The sequence below is a fragment of the Plasmodium gonderi genome (assembly GCF_002157705.1).
Source record: "Plasmodium gonderi DNA, contig: Chr13, whole genome shotgun sequence".
Taxonomy (NCBI): Eukaryota; Apicomplexa; class Aconoidasida; order Haemosporida; family Plasmodiidae; genus Plasmodium; species Plasmodium gonderi.
The window spans coordinates 1,914,469-1,931,137 of record NW_021628938.1 but is presented as its reverse complement, the minus strand read 5'-3'; the positions used below and the strand labels follow the sequence as shown (position 1 = coordinate 1,931,137).

At 29.1% G+C, this 16,669-nt stretch overlaps 4 protein-coding genes across 4 annotated transcripts; 1 reads left to right on the top strand and 3 right to left on the bottom strand.

Moving 5' to 3' along the window:
* Positions 1-1,164: 1,164 nt before the first annotated feature.
* PGO_133540 (30S ribosomal protein S9) lies at positions 1,165-2,973 on the bottom strand (the record flags this gene model as incomplete). Its single annotated transcript, XM_028689870.1, has 1 exon — positions 1,165-2,973. The coding sequence occupies one exon, from the start codon at positions 2,971-2,973 to the stop codon at positions 1,165-1,167; it is 1,809 nt and encodes a 602-aa protein (XP_028545671.1).
* A 1,340-nt stretch (positions 2,974-4,313) lies between these two features.
* On the bottom strand, positions 4,314-5,414 carry PGO_133530 (FeS assembly ATPase SufC; the record flags this gene model as incomplete). The annotated part of the gene is made up of 1 exon (XM_028689869.1): positions 4,314-5,414. One exon carries the CDS (start codon positions 5,412-5,414, stop codon positions 4,314-4,316), a length of 1,101 nt encoding a protein of 366 aa, XP_028545670.1.
* Positions 5,415-6,914: 1,500 nt separating this feature from the next.
* PGO_133520 (hypothetical protein) lies at positions 6,915-9,265 on the top strand (the record flags this gene model as incomplete). The annotated part of the gene is made up of 2 exons (XM_028689868.1): positions 6,915-8,506; positions 8,770-9,265. 2 exons carry the CDS (start codon positions 6,915-6,917, stop codon positions 9,263-9,265), a joined length of 2,088 nt encoding a protein of 695 aa, XP_028545669.1.
* Positions 9,266-9,912: 647 nt separating this feature from the next.
* PGO_133510 (hypothetical protein, conserved) lies at positions 9,913-16,235 on the bottom strand (the record flags this gene model as incomplete). Its single annotated transcript, XM_028689867.1, has 12 exons — positions 9,913-9,980; positions 10,178-10,238; positions 10,426-10,481; positions 10,848-11,114; positions 11,264-14,290; positions 14,540-14,588; positions 14,823-14,999; positions 15,185-15,243; positions 15,371-15,442; positions 15,650-15,733; positions 15,992-16,080; positions 16,186-16,235. 12 exons carry the CDS (start codon positions 16,233-16,235, stop codon positions 9,913-9,915), a joined length of 4,059 nt encoding a protein of 1,352 aa, XP_028545668.1.
* Between the last annotated feature and the right edge of the window lie 434 nt (positions 16,236-16,669).

Sequence of the window (16,669 nt, the reverse complement as noted above, 5' to 3'; positions counted from 1 at the left end):
CTTTATTCTGAATATAAAATGTTACATTTTGTTGAAAATTTTCCTCAATTATTATTATTTGATGTATAAATATAAAAATGTATGTATATATTGCGTATGTGTATAAGCATGTTTATTTTATACAGTTTATCTGTTTTTTTTTTATTTTTTTATTTTTTATTTTTTATTTTTTATTTTTTTATTTTTTTCTTTTTTGCGAAAAGTTTAGCAAGCTACAGAAAAAAAAAAAATTTTTTTTAAGTGTTTTTTATCACATGTTCTTACGTAATAAGAGCATGGCTTATGTCTCCTAGCAACACAATTAAAGCACCCTTGTATATCCATGTAATGTGCTTGTGGTGTATTTGCAATGCATTTTAAAAAGTTTTGCTCAAACGGGGTGGGAGTAAATGAAGAGATGGAAGAAAACGTACTTTAATCATATGTTTCACATGAACAGTGTTTTGCATTCGATGGTTCTCAATAAATCGTGTGCATGTGTGTTGCACGAATATGCAAATTGTGGAATCCATTACAATAAGAAGAAAAGCATGCTCCTAGGAAATAATCAAAATTATGAGCCCTCTTTTTCTTTTTCAAAGTCGAATGTAACCATACTTCCTTGCCTTTTCCAAAAAAAAAAAAAAAAAAAAAAAAATAACCTACATATACACGCAAGTTTTATGCACTTAACTATGCCTCTACACAACAATGCAGCTCACAGAAATGGAAAAAACTTAAGCATATGTATATCTATATAGACACGTATATTTGCTTATGCCCACATGTATTAGGCACTCCGTTGCATGTCCCTCTGAAGTATCCTTCCTCCATTTGCAATTCCGTAAAGGTGTTTGCTTAACTTACTCATTTTTTTTTTCTAGTGTATCCTTTTTTAACACAATTGCTTAAAAAGGCCTGAATTAATTAAGCAGTTATTCATAAGCATATATGGACACTCTCACAGACACCAATATGATCATTCACCTTTATTAGTAGAAGCAATTGTATATAATATATAATACCATCTCCCTTACATCAATATCAAGAGATGATTCATGAAATTTCATGGAAACAATAATTATACAAAATCAGAATTATATACCCGCTTTTTTTTTTTTTTTTTTTGCTTTTTCCATACCTTCCTTAATCTTACGCTAACTTCTTAGGGTATGATAACAATTTTTATCGCTTACTATATTGCTTATTCTTTCTAGCCTTTTTAAGTCCATACTTTTTCCTTTCCACTTTTCTACTATCAACTGTCATAAATTTGAATGAACGGAAATATGGTTTTATTTTTAGAGATAAATTGTAAGCTATGTATTTAACTAGGGCGTGAAAAATAGCTACACTTTGTCCTGATAAGCCTCCTCCAATAACTTTTGCCACCACATTGAAATACCTATGCATACATAAATGTAATAAAGGACTAAATATTTTATTTATGTTCAAAATTTGATATTGCAAATATTGATACCCATCTCTATTATTTATTATTAAATTATTATTTCCCTTTTGTAAAAAAACCGTAGCTACTGCTCTCTTTTTTTTTCCAGAAAAAATTAACTTTTCTTTATGTGTTTTCCTATTTTCATCAAATGAAAATTTTTCTAACCCACCATTTTCAAACATGTAATCATATTCTTCTTTAATGTCACATAATAAACCATACAAATCGCAAGACATGTACTTGTTCATAATATCTTCGTCAGTTGGCTGGATTACATTCGTCATATTTTCAATCTTATCCATTGTTGATGCTTTTTTTTCTTCCTTTTCATTGTCCTTTAAGAAATTATTTAATGTATTATTATGTACTTCTTCCTCAATATTCTGATTTATTCCTCCTTTTTGCGCGGATAGGATAGAATAGGATGTCTTTTCCACCCCTACATTATCTGCTTCTCTCTCCTCATATTTTTCTTCGTGTTTCTCTTCCTGTTTATCTACGTAATCGCTATTTTCAAATTTATGCTTATTCTTCGCAATCAAATCGCACACAACTTCATAAAAATATTTTTTCAATTCGATGTTGTAGGCACGTTCTGTGGGGAACTCGACAGGGATTTCTTGTATGTACTGATAGTTTAAATACTTGGTAATCCTATCAAATTCATTTTTATTATGCAGGTTATAAATATCAAACCGAAACTTGCTTATGTTATTAACATAGTTGTGCATATAATTACCTTCATCGAATATAGTATCTTCATAATTTAAATGAATATGTTTTTCTCTCTTATCATATGTTAACAACTCTTCATCACAATCACTTATTTTATGAATATATTCCACCTCCTTTTCATTTATTAAATCTTTGGTTAAATCAACTATTTTGTCAAAATCTTCTTTGCTTTTTATATAGTCCATTGTAATTCCATGTTCTTCATCTACCCTTTTTTCTGTTTCATCCAACTTTTTTAATTCTTCTTCATCTGTTTTTTTATCGTCCTTAGAATGTTCATAACTTTTTTTCTTTTTTGTTCCTTTTTTTGCCTTAGCATTACCTCTTCCTGTTTTAGTGTCTTTACCGCCTTTTTTGGATTGCAACTTTTCTTTGGCTTTTCGACGAAGCTCTTCTATTTCTTCTTCTGTAAATACTTTCTTATCTTTCTTCTTAACATTTGTTGTTCCATCTTTATCTTTTTTCTTTTTAAAAAGAGAAATGTTTTTTCTGTTCTTATAAGCAACATCATACCTAAAGGCTTTAAATCTACTGTGTAAAAAGAGAAAATTTGACAATTTTGTATTGTTTCCTGTGAGTATATGTAGTATTATATGTCTTATACCTTTTCCATCTTTCTTGTATTTACTTTTCCAAAAAAACACATCCAACCGCCTTATTCTTCTTGTCTTCCCATATTTAGCATGTTTTATGCTACTTATTCCTTTGCAGTTTTCATAGTTCACGTTTTCAATATTTATATGATAAAATAATGTACATAACAGAATTAATATAATTATCTTGTTATTCACATGATATAAAAACATGTTTTTAAGTTCTAGTTCTACTTCTCACTCCTGCATAACCATTCACGGTGCATTTTCCACTTTCCGTCAAATTTTAAGGGGAGCGAGGACTATGCTACTCTTATTCTCATTTACTTCTTTTGGAAATATTTATGCGTACCTCTTTTTCGCTTTCTTCTTAATGTGTTTTACGTTCTTTAATCTCTCTCCATCACCTGTTCTTTTTCTTTTTTTTCAACCCATTTGTAAGCTTTATGTTGAAAAAGGGATGTAAAAAAAAAAAAAAAAAAAAAAAAAAAAAACGATGGAGAGATATTAAGCAGGAAAGTCAAAAATTGAAAAAAAAAAAAAAAAAAGTCAATTGTGCAAGTGGGGAAAATGTTTCAATGAATAAAGCAAGGCATGTAACAAAATGACAGAATGATAGAAGGATAAAATTCATTATGCACAGTTATAATTCGAGGAAATGGACGTTCTAATCTCAATCAAATGTGCAAAAAATACTTTCTCATTTCTATGAAAAAGTGGGATGGGGTAGAGAGGGAACAAGAAATTATATAACGTGTTTATTATACATAGAATCTTAGTCATGTGCACACAAAATAAGTTAGCTTTATCAACTTTTTTTTTTTTTTTTTTTTTTTAAGCAAAATTCTACTTGTTATTTATTACATGTTCAGGCGATTCCTTAAATTGTTCATATGTTTTATGAACACTTTGTATATTTTAAAAGCGTGCTTGTTGTAGTGACTTTAAAATCCCAAAACTGACAAATAAATAAGATATGGATATCAACCCCTTTCATGATGCCTGAAATGATTTGTTTTCATAAAATGAAAATTCCTTTTAAAGCAAGAAAAAGAGAAAAAAAAAAAATTATTTTAATATAAAAGACACAAATGCGTTTGAAAACATAATGCTTTTTGCACATAAAATTATACATAATTTATCGTTATTTTGTGTTGCCAAAAAAAAAAAAAAAATTACGTTTAATTTGGTAGAAAATGGATATATATATATACAGATAGATCGAGAGAGAGTGTAACTCGCCTCACAAAAACATAATAATCTTTAATCATGATCTTCTGTTATATATCATCCAGTGAGCAACTCGTGAACAAAAATGAATCTACACATTTTTGGAATGAATTCCAAGAAAATGTACAACATTGGGGTACGCCCCTGGAAAAGTGGAGGTATCCAATGGGGGAAGATAATTCATGTGCTTATTACACACGCGTAAGGAAAATACCGAGATGAAGCATATCTAAAATAATATCCCAAATGAATTTATATATAAAAAAAATTAAAAAAATTGTTATAAAGATATCAAGTGTTGACCACTCGCTTTACCCAATAAATCAAATTTCATCCGAATTTTTGACAAATTGTGCATAACCCTTAGTTTCTATTTTATCTACTAGGGAATAGTCTCCACTTTCTATGATTTTTCCTTGATGCATGATATGAATAAAATTTGGTTGAAGCAATTCCAACAGTTTCTTATAATGAGTAACTATTAAAAATGAATTATTTACTTTAGAAAAACTAGTAATAACGTTTGAAGTTAATTTAAAAGAGTCTACATCCAAACCAGAATCAGTTTCATCTAAAATACAAAAAGCAGGCTTTAATATTAGCATTTGCAAAATTTCATTTCTTTTTTTTTCGCCTCCACTGAAACCATAATTAACAGGTCTATCTAAAAATTCTGAACTCAGTCCAACTTTTTTTATTTCATTAATCATTAAAAGATCAAATTCTGTGGCACTTATCTCTGGCTCATTTCTTTGTCTCCTATGGCTATTTAATGCGGCTCGTAAAAATTCATTATTTTTTACCATTGGTAATTCCACAGGGTATTGAAAAGCTAAAAATATACCACAGAGTGATCTCACATTAACAGCTAATTCGTTTAAATCTAATCCTTTAAATTTCATAGTGCCATGAGTAACTTTATAATGTGGATGGCCGGCTATAACTTTCGCAAGTGTTGATTTTCCGGAACCATTTCTTCCCATGATTGTGTGCTTTTCACCTAAATAAATTGTTAGATTTATTCCTTTCAATATTTCTTTTCCTCCTTCTACCTCTATTGCATGCAAATTCTTTATTTCTATTAGTGGCATTTTTTCATTCCATTCAGGGGATTGTGTAAGAACTTTTGATTCATCATCTAAATTTTGTAATAAGGACAACCTACTAGCGTCTTCATTGGAATTCTCCATATGTAGTACCACATTAATTCTTTTTCTAAATTTTTTATTTTTTATTTTATTTAATAAAAAATGTAGTTTAATTGGATTACCATTCTTGTATTTACTCTGTAAAATGTAGTTATCAAGTTTTTTATCTTTTAACAACACAACGTCTCTTATTTTTTCCCTAAAGTGCATGCATCTCGTCATATCGAAAAGTGTGACCACTGCACATGCAATTATATCCCATTTTATTATTCGCATTTTTCACAACGCGCACATATTTACACATGTGTGCTTATGTAGATATTTTTCTGCTTTTTTTATTTCTAATTTTTTTTTTTTTTTTTTTTTTGTGCTACTGGTAGTGGTCATTGAGATGTCTTGTGATTTCCACAGAGATATATCATAAACATTGCATATTTATCTTAACTTCTTTTCTTGTATCCTTATTAACATGATAATTTTGAAGTGGTATACCTTCTAATTTTATCATGTAGCGATATTTTTGAGGGATCATGCATCCACAAGCACATATGAATATGATGTGATAAGGCTCACCTTTTGTGGTTATGTATTCCTTGGAGTGCCAATGCATTTAGTTATACATGTATTCATGTATGAGGACTTGTGATAATTCTTCCCTTGAGAAAAAATATCCCTAGTTTTTTTTTTTTTTTTTTTTTTTTTTCCAAATTTGAGAAAAAATGAAGTTTATGAAGAAGAAATCGTTCGAGTTTTAAAAAAGGAACAAACACGATATGTATGTATATATATATATATATATATATATATACACTCTTGTGTCAGGAACAAAAATTTACACTTCGTGTAGATTACTAAAATGGAATCTCTTACTTTGTCATCCTTATATTGGATCTTTTGAATTTCCCCTAATTGAAGTAAACAAAAGGGGAAAAGAGAGGAAGTTTAACAATTTACTAGGTATAAAAGGAGAGAAATGACCCATCTGATTTTAATATGCATTCCCAATCTTTTTGCTTTGTTCAGAAATTTGGAATATGCCAGAATTTTTAAATCTTATAAAATCGATAAGGATATATGGAATTCATTTTATTTACCTTAAAATAAGTTTCTTCCTTCTTAAAATTTTGTTTGCCTTTTGTTCTACACTTGAAGACGCAGAATTTGAAACATTTTACCCTACATGATTTGTCATTTTGTGATTCCACGATTTCACGATTTTGTAGTTATTGCCTCACTTTTGCACCGTCCTACACACATTATCTCTTTTTTTTTTTTTTTTTTTTTTTTTTGTTTTACTTATTGCAAATTTTATATTTTTGGTGATCCCTCCTTAATTGAAATTTTACGTCTTTTATTTTTACAAATTAAATGTGCAGGTTAATTTGTTCGTATGTTATGCAGCAGTTCTGTTTTAGTTGCATAACATGCACGTTATGATTTTCATTTCTATACAATTTATATATTTCTTTTTTTTTTTTTGATATTACTCCCCTATAATTCCACTTTGAAATTAAAAACTTGCAACTGAAGAAAGAAATAATGAATGAATTCTACATTAGAAAAAAAGAAAAAAAAAAAAAAAGCTTCTCGAAGTAGCACTTGGTCTTTCCACATTGGAGAAGTAAAAGAGTTGATAAGCTATATTCCCTCGTTTTAGTCATATGAAATAGGAAGAAAAAAAAAAAAAAAAAAAAAAAAAAAACTCTGATAAGAAGTTATCGAAATGTGCATATTTCCCAAAGCTGAATTGTGAAAAAGTAAAAGAAAGACTACAAGATGAATCAAAAATCATTCTATAACAAATCAAAAGTAACAAAGGAAGATATAGAAAGAGAATTTGACAAAACAAATGGCACAGTGAAAAATCACATCTGTGAACTTAATGATAGGGAAAAGATATTATATGAAAACACAGATCAAGGCATATACAAAAAGAACTGTTTCTCAAGATGTAATAAAAAAAGGGAAAAAAATAGCATACATTTTAAGGGTATTTATAAAAAAGAACATATATACCTTTGCAGTGCCATTGAGGATTTTATTTATAAAAAACATGATACCATTCCAATTTATGGGGAATTATATTTTTTAAAAAAAAAAAAAAAAGAACTACTGAAAAGGAGGAAGTTGTGTGTAGGTAATAAACATTATGCCCAGAACCTGTCAGAAAATTTTGATAGTAGTAGCAATGACAGAATATACTGCACAAAGGGTATTGAAACTCTTGTTTCACTTGATGACAAGAGTAGTTGTAACGTTAATGGGTCTGAATCAAATGCCCTGGAATTAATAACATGTAAGAACAGCACAATAGGATTAAAAAAGACGACAAGTTCTCCCACATTCTACATGGGAAATGTGAAAGGTGTCTGGAACAATTATAAGCATACGACTTGTGAAGAACTAAAAGGAGAAGTAAAGCACAATGAGAAAAATTGTAGTGAGTTTTATTTTCAGAGGAATCAGAAAAGCACCTACAAAACCCGCATTAACGAAGCAAAAAATCCAACTAAATATGGAGAAAGAAAAATCATATCATCTAATAGTTCATATGCACTAAACAAACAAGGTAAAAAAAGGATAAAATCAGAAATGAGTAAAACAGAGGGAAAAACACACCAACGAAATTTAAGCACAAAAAGTGTGGAGGAAAAAACAGGAATAACAGGTAAAACAAGAATAACAGGAAAAACAAGAATAACAGGGAAAAACATAATTCCTGAGAACTTAAAAATTATTAGTAGACACTCGAGGGAAAATATTTACAACAAAATTTACCATTTAAGAAGCGAACAGTTGGGGGAAATCAGACGCAGTAAAGTACAAAAACAAATTAACAAATGTGTAAGCGGAAAAATATACATACAGTTAAGTGAAAGGAATAAATTAAATAGCATGCAGCAAGTGCAAGAGAAAAAAAATGAATATAACATTAATTTTTTAAACAATTTATTCAAAAAAATCGAATCGAAAAGGAAAAAAAGATATAACTATAGAGGGTACCTAATAAATAAACACTACAAAAATAGGATTCATAAAGAGAGCTATTCTGACAAACACAAGGAAGAGCAAAAAGAAAAATCACAAAATGCAGCAACACTTTCAGAAATGATACCTGAAGCTGGGGGAGAAAAAGGAAAATCTTGCATGGATAAACTTGCCTGTAAAAGCCTCACAAATTGGTCTGAGGAACAATGCACTATGGATTTTATTCAAAATTGTAGATCCATTGATAAAAGAATGAAGAACTACATAAATGAGCAGATTAAATATTATGGAACCAACATGCGAAAAGATAACTTCGATCAAATTTCTTTTTTTCTCCAGAATAATTCGCAAAAAGGAATTCCTCATGGATCCCTCAGCAGGTGCTGCGCCTCCCAATGTGACGCTTAAGAGGGGCATATTCTTATTTTCTCTCGTTCGATTTCTCTTTCGATTCCTCTTACTATATTTCTCTTACTCTTCTTCTCCTTTTTACACCCATTTGGCTTCCCTTCATTAGCTTTACCACCCTACTCTGTTTTTACTTCCTCAGCGCAGAAAACGATAAATGCAAACAAAAAGAAAAAATAAAAATATCCCCAAAGATTATCCCCAAAATCAATAACAGGAACGAAAAATTGAGAAGAAATCATAATACTGATGAGAATATGCATAAAAATGGACAAATACATTCATGTCTAAATTGTGACAAGTGCATAGATTTAAAAAGTTACCTTGTAGAATGTGAAGATGAAATGAACATGGATCGAAAGTTGAAAAAAACAAGAGATGTATTCTGTACAAGGAAAAATGGAATAGTGACACACAAAAGAATAAATGAGAAAAGTGATAGAAGTGAAATTTATACAAATTTATTAAACAAAAATAAATTCATCAAAGAGTTCAAGAATTTAAAAAAATTGGAAGAAGAGGAAATCGATTTCTTTAAAATTTACAAATATTTAGCAAATGAAAAAAATGTTTTGAAAAAATTATTAGATCAACAAAAAAAAAAAAATAATAAAAGTTGTTTAAAAAAATTAATTCAAATAAAAAAAAATATGATAAAATTTATTAATAATTTTGAGAAAATATTTACAAAAAAAAAAAAAAAAAAAAAAAAAAAAAAAAATTTTTTATAAAAAAAAAAATAAAAAAAAAAAAAAAAAAAAAAAAAAAAAAAAAAATTTTTAAAAAAAATAAAAAAAAAAAAAAAAAAAAAAAAAAAAAATTTTTTAAAAAAAAAAATAAAAAAAAAAAAAAAAAAAAAAAATTTATAAAAAATTTTGAAAAAAAATTTAAAAAAAAAAAAAAAAAAAAAAAAAAAAAAAATATATGTTTTATAACACAATATATCAAAAAGACAGATCTATCATCTCATATTAGTTCTCTCTTAAAATTAGTACAAGATATTATACATCTATTAAACAATCGTTTTTTTTACAATATGACATAAATTATGAACATTTCAAAAACTTTGATTAAATCAAATGTTCATTTTCATTGTATTATTGAGGTCTGCAAAAAAAAAAAAAAAAAAAAAAAAAAAAAAAAGTGCTGTCTTCCATTTGGTCATACAATTCGAATTATATAAAGAAGGGAAAAAATAGGGTATATACAATAATTTCTGTTTTTATCAAAATTATATAGACACATAGACATATAGAGGCTGCATAATTCATCAGTAGGTGTCACTGATCTTATCTTTTTTTTTTTTTTTTTTTATCATTTCTTGATTACCTATATTGTGCCAAAAAAAAAAAAAAAGACACATTGTTCCAAAATGGTGTCATTTTTTCTTGCTCAAAAAATTATTTAGTTTTATTTTGTCGAAAAAACTTAATTTGCTTTTTGTTACTGGTAAGGGTAAGGGGGCATAATCGTGGACGTGAGAGTGGGCAAAAAACGAATAACACACAATGCGAACGAATTTATAAGTTCTGTATAGGCTACAAAATTTATACGTTAAAATGATAAGCATTTTATTTAGAGCTATAAAAAAAAAAAAAAAATTCTTAGATTCAGTTAAAACAACTGCTTAAATTTGGTCGTACAACGTTTATTCAGTTTGTAGGACAAGTCATCTTTTTCTCCTTCTTGATTCATCCGTACGGTCTGAAAAAAAAAAAAAAAAGAAAATTATGAAAATAAAAATGAAATAAAAATGAAATAAAAATGAAATAAAAATGAAATAAAAATTAAAATAAAAATGAAATAAAAATAAAAATGAAATAAAAATAAAAATGAAATAACAGAACATGCAATAAGGAATATATGACTAGTTTACTGTCCTAAAATGCACATTTGTAATTCCGACCGTTCGAGTGTGTAATGATTTGACTACCTCCTCAGAAGGACCTATAAGAGACGTTTTGCACAATTATATAATGAGGAAAAGGTATAGTATATTGTAGTGTAGCATAGTGAAGTACAACCCAGTGCAGTGTGCCATATTACACTGTAACTTAATAAGAACCGAAACAAGTGCATGAATTAAATGCTGTGTCATCACAAGGGGTCACACATTAGGAAGATCCGTTATGTGGTATGCACAAGTTTTTTTCTTGTTCTCACGGATATAGCATGGAAATGCAACATATTTGGCGCTAGCTATTTTCTATCTGATATGGGATTTTGGCTAGCTGCCCATGAGGGTAGGGACTCGCTGGGTTAACACTTCTCCAGGCTGGAATGGCAGCTCGCTACTCACTTTCTGTGACTTACCGTCGTCTGTGGCTCTAATCCAGCCAATTTCATCTCCTAAATTTTGTAAACCCATAAGATCACGAGATTCTAGTAGTAGTACTTTGGGTTTCTTTTCTGAAATGACTAGGTGTACTACAGCTACATGTTTCTCATTGGTTGGCAATTCCTGTATATACAACTTTTCTACGTCTATTTCGAATATTTTTCTCTTTCTTTTTATGCTAACTTTTTTGGATTCATAGTTAAATGAAACATTGCACTTTCTCGTTACGACATTCGCTTCCGCTGAAAAATGGAAAATAAAAAAGAGATAATCAATAGCACAGCGTGTTTAGATATGGATATATGAGATAATGTAATCCCCTTTATTTAATTTCCATCTTTGCAAAATTTTTCGCATTTATATTCGATTCAATTTTGTATGCACTTTTTACATAATACAATGTGAACAAGGGCCTCGAATCCATTAGTTAGATATTCTCGCCTCATCTTCTTTTCGGAAGCCACGGGTTCATCATCTACTTTTAGAGAATTTCCTTTTAAGCCTTCACATACAGTTATATCTTCGTTTTTGCATTCTTCCTTAGATGCCCATGAATCTCTTTTAGAATCATTGTTCTCTTCGAATAGGATATTTTTTAAAGGATGATTTTCTGAGTCATGACTGAGTTCACGATTGAGTTGGTGACTCATTTGGCTGCTCAATTGATGACTTCTAGGATGACTCATCTCATCACTTAGCTCATAACTAAGAGAGGTTCGCACTTCATAACTTCCATTGTTGTGTAGATTCTCAAATCCATTTTTAGAATTATCACAGGAGATACTCTTAAAAAATTCATCCATCGAAACTGCATCATTTTTTGATATATTCTCATTGCTCTTACTGTTCAGGCTTTTAGCAAATTTGTATCTCGGTGCAATTGTGGGGTTCTTTTCGCCACTAAACTTTTCCCCGACTTTACTGCACTTATTTGAGCCTGATTTAATATCATTCTTGTAGTTCCAGCTGGGATGACCCTTTGCTGGGGCATTCAATGATCTGTCCAATGTTCTGTCCAGTGATCTGTCAACTGCTCCGTCCATTTCTCCATCCATTGCACTGTCAACTGCTCCGTCCATTTCTCCATCCATTGCACTGTCAACTGCTCCGTCCATTTCTCCATCCATTGCACTGTCAATTGCCCCATCAGGAATTTCTCCGCTTCCACCTTGCGCTTTCGAAATATGAGATAACTTGGTTTGGCGGGGCAAATATTTAATACAATTTTTGGAACTCTTTCGACTTACATTATGTGATGTAATACTAATACTTTTTAAATTCTCGTTGAAAACAAACTCTTCAATTTTTTGGTTAATTTTTTTTTTATCATTTGAACAAACATTTTCTTTCGTATTTTTCTTCTGAAAAATGGATACTAACGTAGACAATGAATATGTGTTTGCTGTCACACCTCCCTTATTCTCTTTTGTTTCTTTGTAAATGTCCATATATTTATTTTCGTTCTTGTTATAGCACACGATTTTCTCGCCTACTTTTATTTCCTTGTCTGAGTCGAGCTCGACGGATACGACATTAGCCCTTTCTTGTGTTTCCTGCGTTTTCTTCTTTTCCTGCGTTTTCTTCTTTTCCTGCGTTTTCTTCTTTTCCTGCATTTTCTTCTTTTCCTGCGTTTTCTTCTTTTCCTGCATCTCCCTCTTTGCCCTATCTTTAGATTTAGCAAAATACTTCTTGATATCCCTTTCCTTTTTTATTTCCAAATGGTCGATTAATCTTATTTCATCGCTGACCTTTTTTTTTACGCTTGCCACACTCTCGCATCTTTTCATATCTGTACTTTTCCTCTCATTTGAACTAATGTACTTTTGAGATGGATCATCTGCCATTTTGCACTCCTTCCACTTCCACCCTTTATGCATTCTGTTTGATTTATTCATTTTTCCTCTTTCAATCTTCATTCGGAGATAGTTGATTTTTGCAGAATCCTGATGGACATCTTTGTTCATTTCAGTTGGGTATGTCTGTTGATGATTCCTCTCCTTCTGCTTCTTCTCCTTCGTGGTCTTGTTATGCTTCTCCTTCTTCTGCTTCTTCTCCTTCGTGGTCTCGTTATGCTTCTCCCCTTTGTTAAGGCTAATTTTCATCATTCTGACATTTTGTAATTTTCTAACGGAAGGGCCGCCATTTTCTTTATCGGTGCAAACATAAGTAGCTTTCAAAATTTTTTCCTTCCTTGTTTTCAATTTTGCAAAAATGTTGTCTATTGATTCTTGTCTATTAATAATGTAACTACTTTTTTCTTTTTCCAGCACCCATTCATTTTTGCATTTGTTAGATGGAAAATTGGTACCTTTTTCCTCTTTTTCAAAAGTTTCTATCTGCTCTTGATTCATTTTTTCCCCTTTTTTTTGATCTACTTGCAGAGTGTAAAATGGTATAATTTCCTCATTATCATAAAAATGAACTTGTCGAGTATTGAAAATTCCTTTTTCATAAAAATCGAAAATTTCCTTTTTATCATTTAATTCATGTTCCTTAAATATGTATTTGTATTTCCCTTCTTTCCCTTTTCTTATAATAATTTTTTCTTTTTTTTTCTGTTTAGTCAAGTAGCAGAAGTCGACATATTCATCTGACCACTCATTTTCATTATATGTTTTTATCAAAATATTATCATTATTTTTGCTTTTTTTGAATACTTCTTTTTTTAAAACACCACTGGGATCCATTTGAAAAATAATCTTTTCTTTCTTTCTTTTATCTAATATGACTTTCTTGTTCCCAACATAGAAGATGCAATTTTTCGTAAAAAATGGGCTCTCCTTTTTTTTTTTTTTTTTCACTTTTGCACTTCTAACATGATGTATCATCTGTCTGTTCCTACATGTTTGCACTTCTGATTCGTCACTACTTGTGGAAAAAAAATAATCGTATTCATTTATGCTTATTATATATTTTTCTCTCCTTCCATAATGTGTAAAGAACTCAATGATAGCTTTTATATTACCATACTTATCAGTCCTAAAACTGGTCATACTTTTAGATATTCCTGATAAAATATTTTTCAAATCATTTGAATATCTCATTTTTTCCATCAGCAGGGGTCTATTCTTAAGGTAAATACTATTTCTTCTATTCTGTAATAAATTTATTTTTCTTTGACAAATTTTAGTGAATTTTTTTCCTAGCTTTTTTCTGTCTTGTAATATCAAATTTAAATCTTGAAATTGTAAAAATTTGAATGGCTTCATCTTCCTATGTGGGTCATAATGTTCTGTTTCGCTTAATTCTTCAGCTGCATACAAGCATCTGATGCTATTCCTCATTGAAAAGCCTCTTTCTAAACAATTTTCATTATTTCGGGGTTCATCTAACTCTGTGAATGCCTCCTCACGAACTTTCAATCCCTGCAATGGTACACTGAATTTGGAATTTCGAATATCCTTTTGTACATCATTTTCTACAAATAAATGAAGAAAATGCATAAACAGGTGAATACTCCAAATGGAGAAATATATATAAGTGAATGAATTCTCTAATAAGGAAAATCATATCATTTTCTCATCCATATTGAAAGGAGAATTTCCATCTTCCATGCTTCGGGTAAGACCTTTTGACAGCTCTCCTTTGTTATCTCTCTCTTTTGTCAGCTCTCCTTTGTTATCTCTCTCTTTTGTCTGCTCTCTTTTGTTCATTTTCGAATTTACACCTGTTAGTGTTTTTTTTCTCCTGCTTTCAGGTTCATAACCATCATCGGTCTTTCCATGTTTTCATTGTCAAGAGAAGAAAAATGGAATTAGAAATATTAACATATATATAGATCAAGGGTGAAAATGCGCGTAAGGTGCGTGTCAAATGGTACCGACGGCACATCTGCACACGCCGCATATATTATTGGGACAATTCCTCATTTATAAAACTATCGTTTTAATTATTTTTCTATCTATCTATATATCTATCTTTTTTTTTATTTTCTCCATTTTTTACTATACCAAATTGCCCGATCCAGGAATCTTTCTAAGACCATGATCCCTAACCAAAAGTAATTTGTCCTTCCATTGATCATCTACGTTATTCTCATTGTATTTCATTAATAAATTAGACAGAGTATTATAAACGGAATATATTTTCTTCAGGTACTTTCTTTTTTTATTTTCATTTTTCTTCTCCTGTTGAACCGTGAAGAAAAAGTTAAGGCAATGTCAGAATACGTTACAAAATTTTGTATCTCACATTTTCCCATATATCTATGGACACTTATATGTAACATTGCTCAGGTTCATCTAATGAAGTAAATTCCTTCCGCTACTTATTTTTATTTATTTATTTATTTTTTTTTTTTTAAAGATATTACTATCAGGGAATATAATTTAATCGTTGCAGAAATGATCTTCTCAACTCTCTCATTAATGTCTGTAACAAAAAAAAAAAAAAAAAAAAAAAAAAACAAAATTCACACATGCATTTCACTGTTCATAAAAATATGCGCATGAATACCATGCGGCTTTATCCATCTGGTTTTGTGTCTCTTTTCCTTTACCTTTATTAAATATGTTGTGCAATTTTTTATCTTTCAGTATTTGTATATACAGATCAAGAATCATGTATAACTCTGCACAAAGAGAAAATGTGTTGACCAAGCAATAAGAAATTTACATATAACTACAGTTATTTTCAAACCAGTGATATGTAATAGGGAAAAAAAAAAAAAAAATAGTAATAGCCCCTTGCTAAAATACATACATTTGCCTCATTTAGATTTATACTATATCTGTATGTGCACATTTTTTTTTTTTTTTTTTTTTTTTTTGTTTTTTACGTTCATTGATTATTTTCCATTTTATTTCATCTGCAATTTTTAGTGTATCCATACATGAATGTTCTAATGTGTCTTCAAGCGGTTCTTTAAGGGGGTACATGATCAATAAGAAAAAAAAAAAAAAAAAAAAATCATAATTTTTTACCCTTCAAAAAAGGTAGAAAGCAATGTTTCATCTCATCTTTCAGAAAATTCTTATGTAAATTCTAAAATAAATATCTATGGGTTCAACGAAGGAAACACATGTGTATATACTTCTATGACAAATTAAGTAATATAGAAAATGTGTTAGTCTGAATATAAATGGAGGTACACACAAATGTATGTGCAAGTTGTATTAACCTTTAGCCAAGAGAAAAAGTTTTCCCTTATTTTTAGCAAAGCATTGTGAAATACCACCTAATTGATGTTGCTTGTACAAACACCTGTCACTTGAAAAAAAAAAAAAAAAAAAAAATAGGGAAATTTTGTTCACAGTGTAATTACAAAATTTTATAAGAATATAGAAAATTTTCAAAAATATTCTTTTATATTACACATTTGGGTTGGTTTCTTGTGGTAAAACTAACAGTTTCTTATTATCCATTGTATATTTTAGAGTAGTGGTACTAATTTTTCTACTCTTGCGACTCTGTGTCAGTGGTTTTCATTAACAAGGGAGATATTTCAAGGGATTTCTTGTTGTCATTTTTTTTTTTTTTTTTTTTTTTTTTTTTTTTTTTCTTTTTTTTTTTTTTCAAATTGTTTTTTTTTTTTTTTTTTTTTTTTTTTTTTTTTTTTTTTTTTTTTTTTTTTTAAATTTTAAAAAATAATGTTTTTTTTTTTTTTTTTTTTTAAGGGATTTTTTTTTTTTTTTTTTTTTTTTTTTTTTTTTTTTTTTTTTTTACTTCATTTTGTTTTATTCAAATGCTTTTTTTTTTTTTTTTTTTTTTTTATTTTTATTTTTTTTCCTGATTCATGTAAAATTAGAAAATCAAGGCTTTTATGATATGAAGAACTGAAAGAGAACACCAAAAGTTA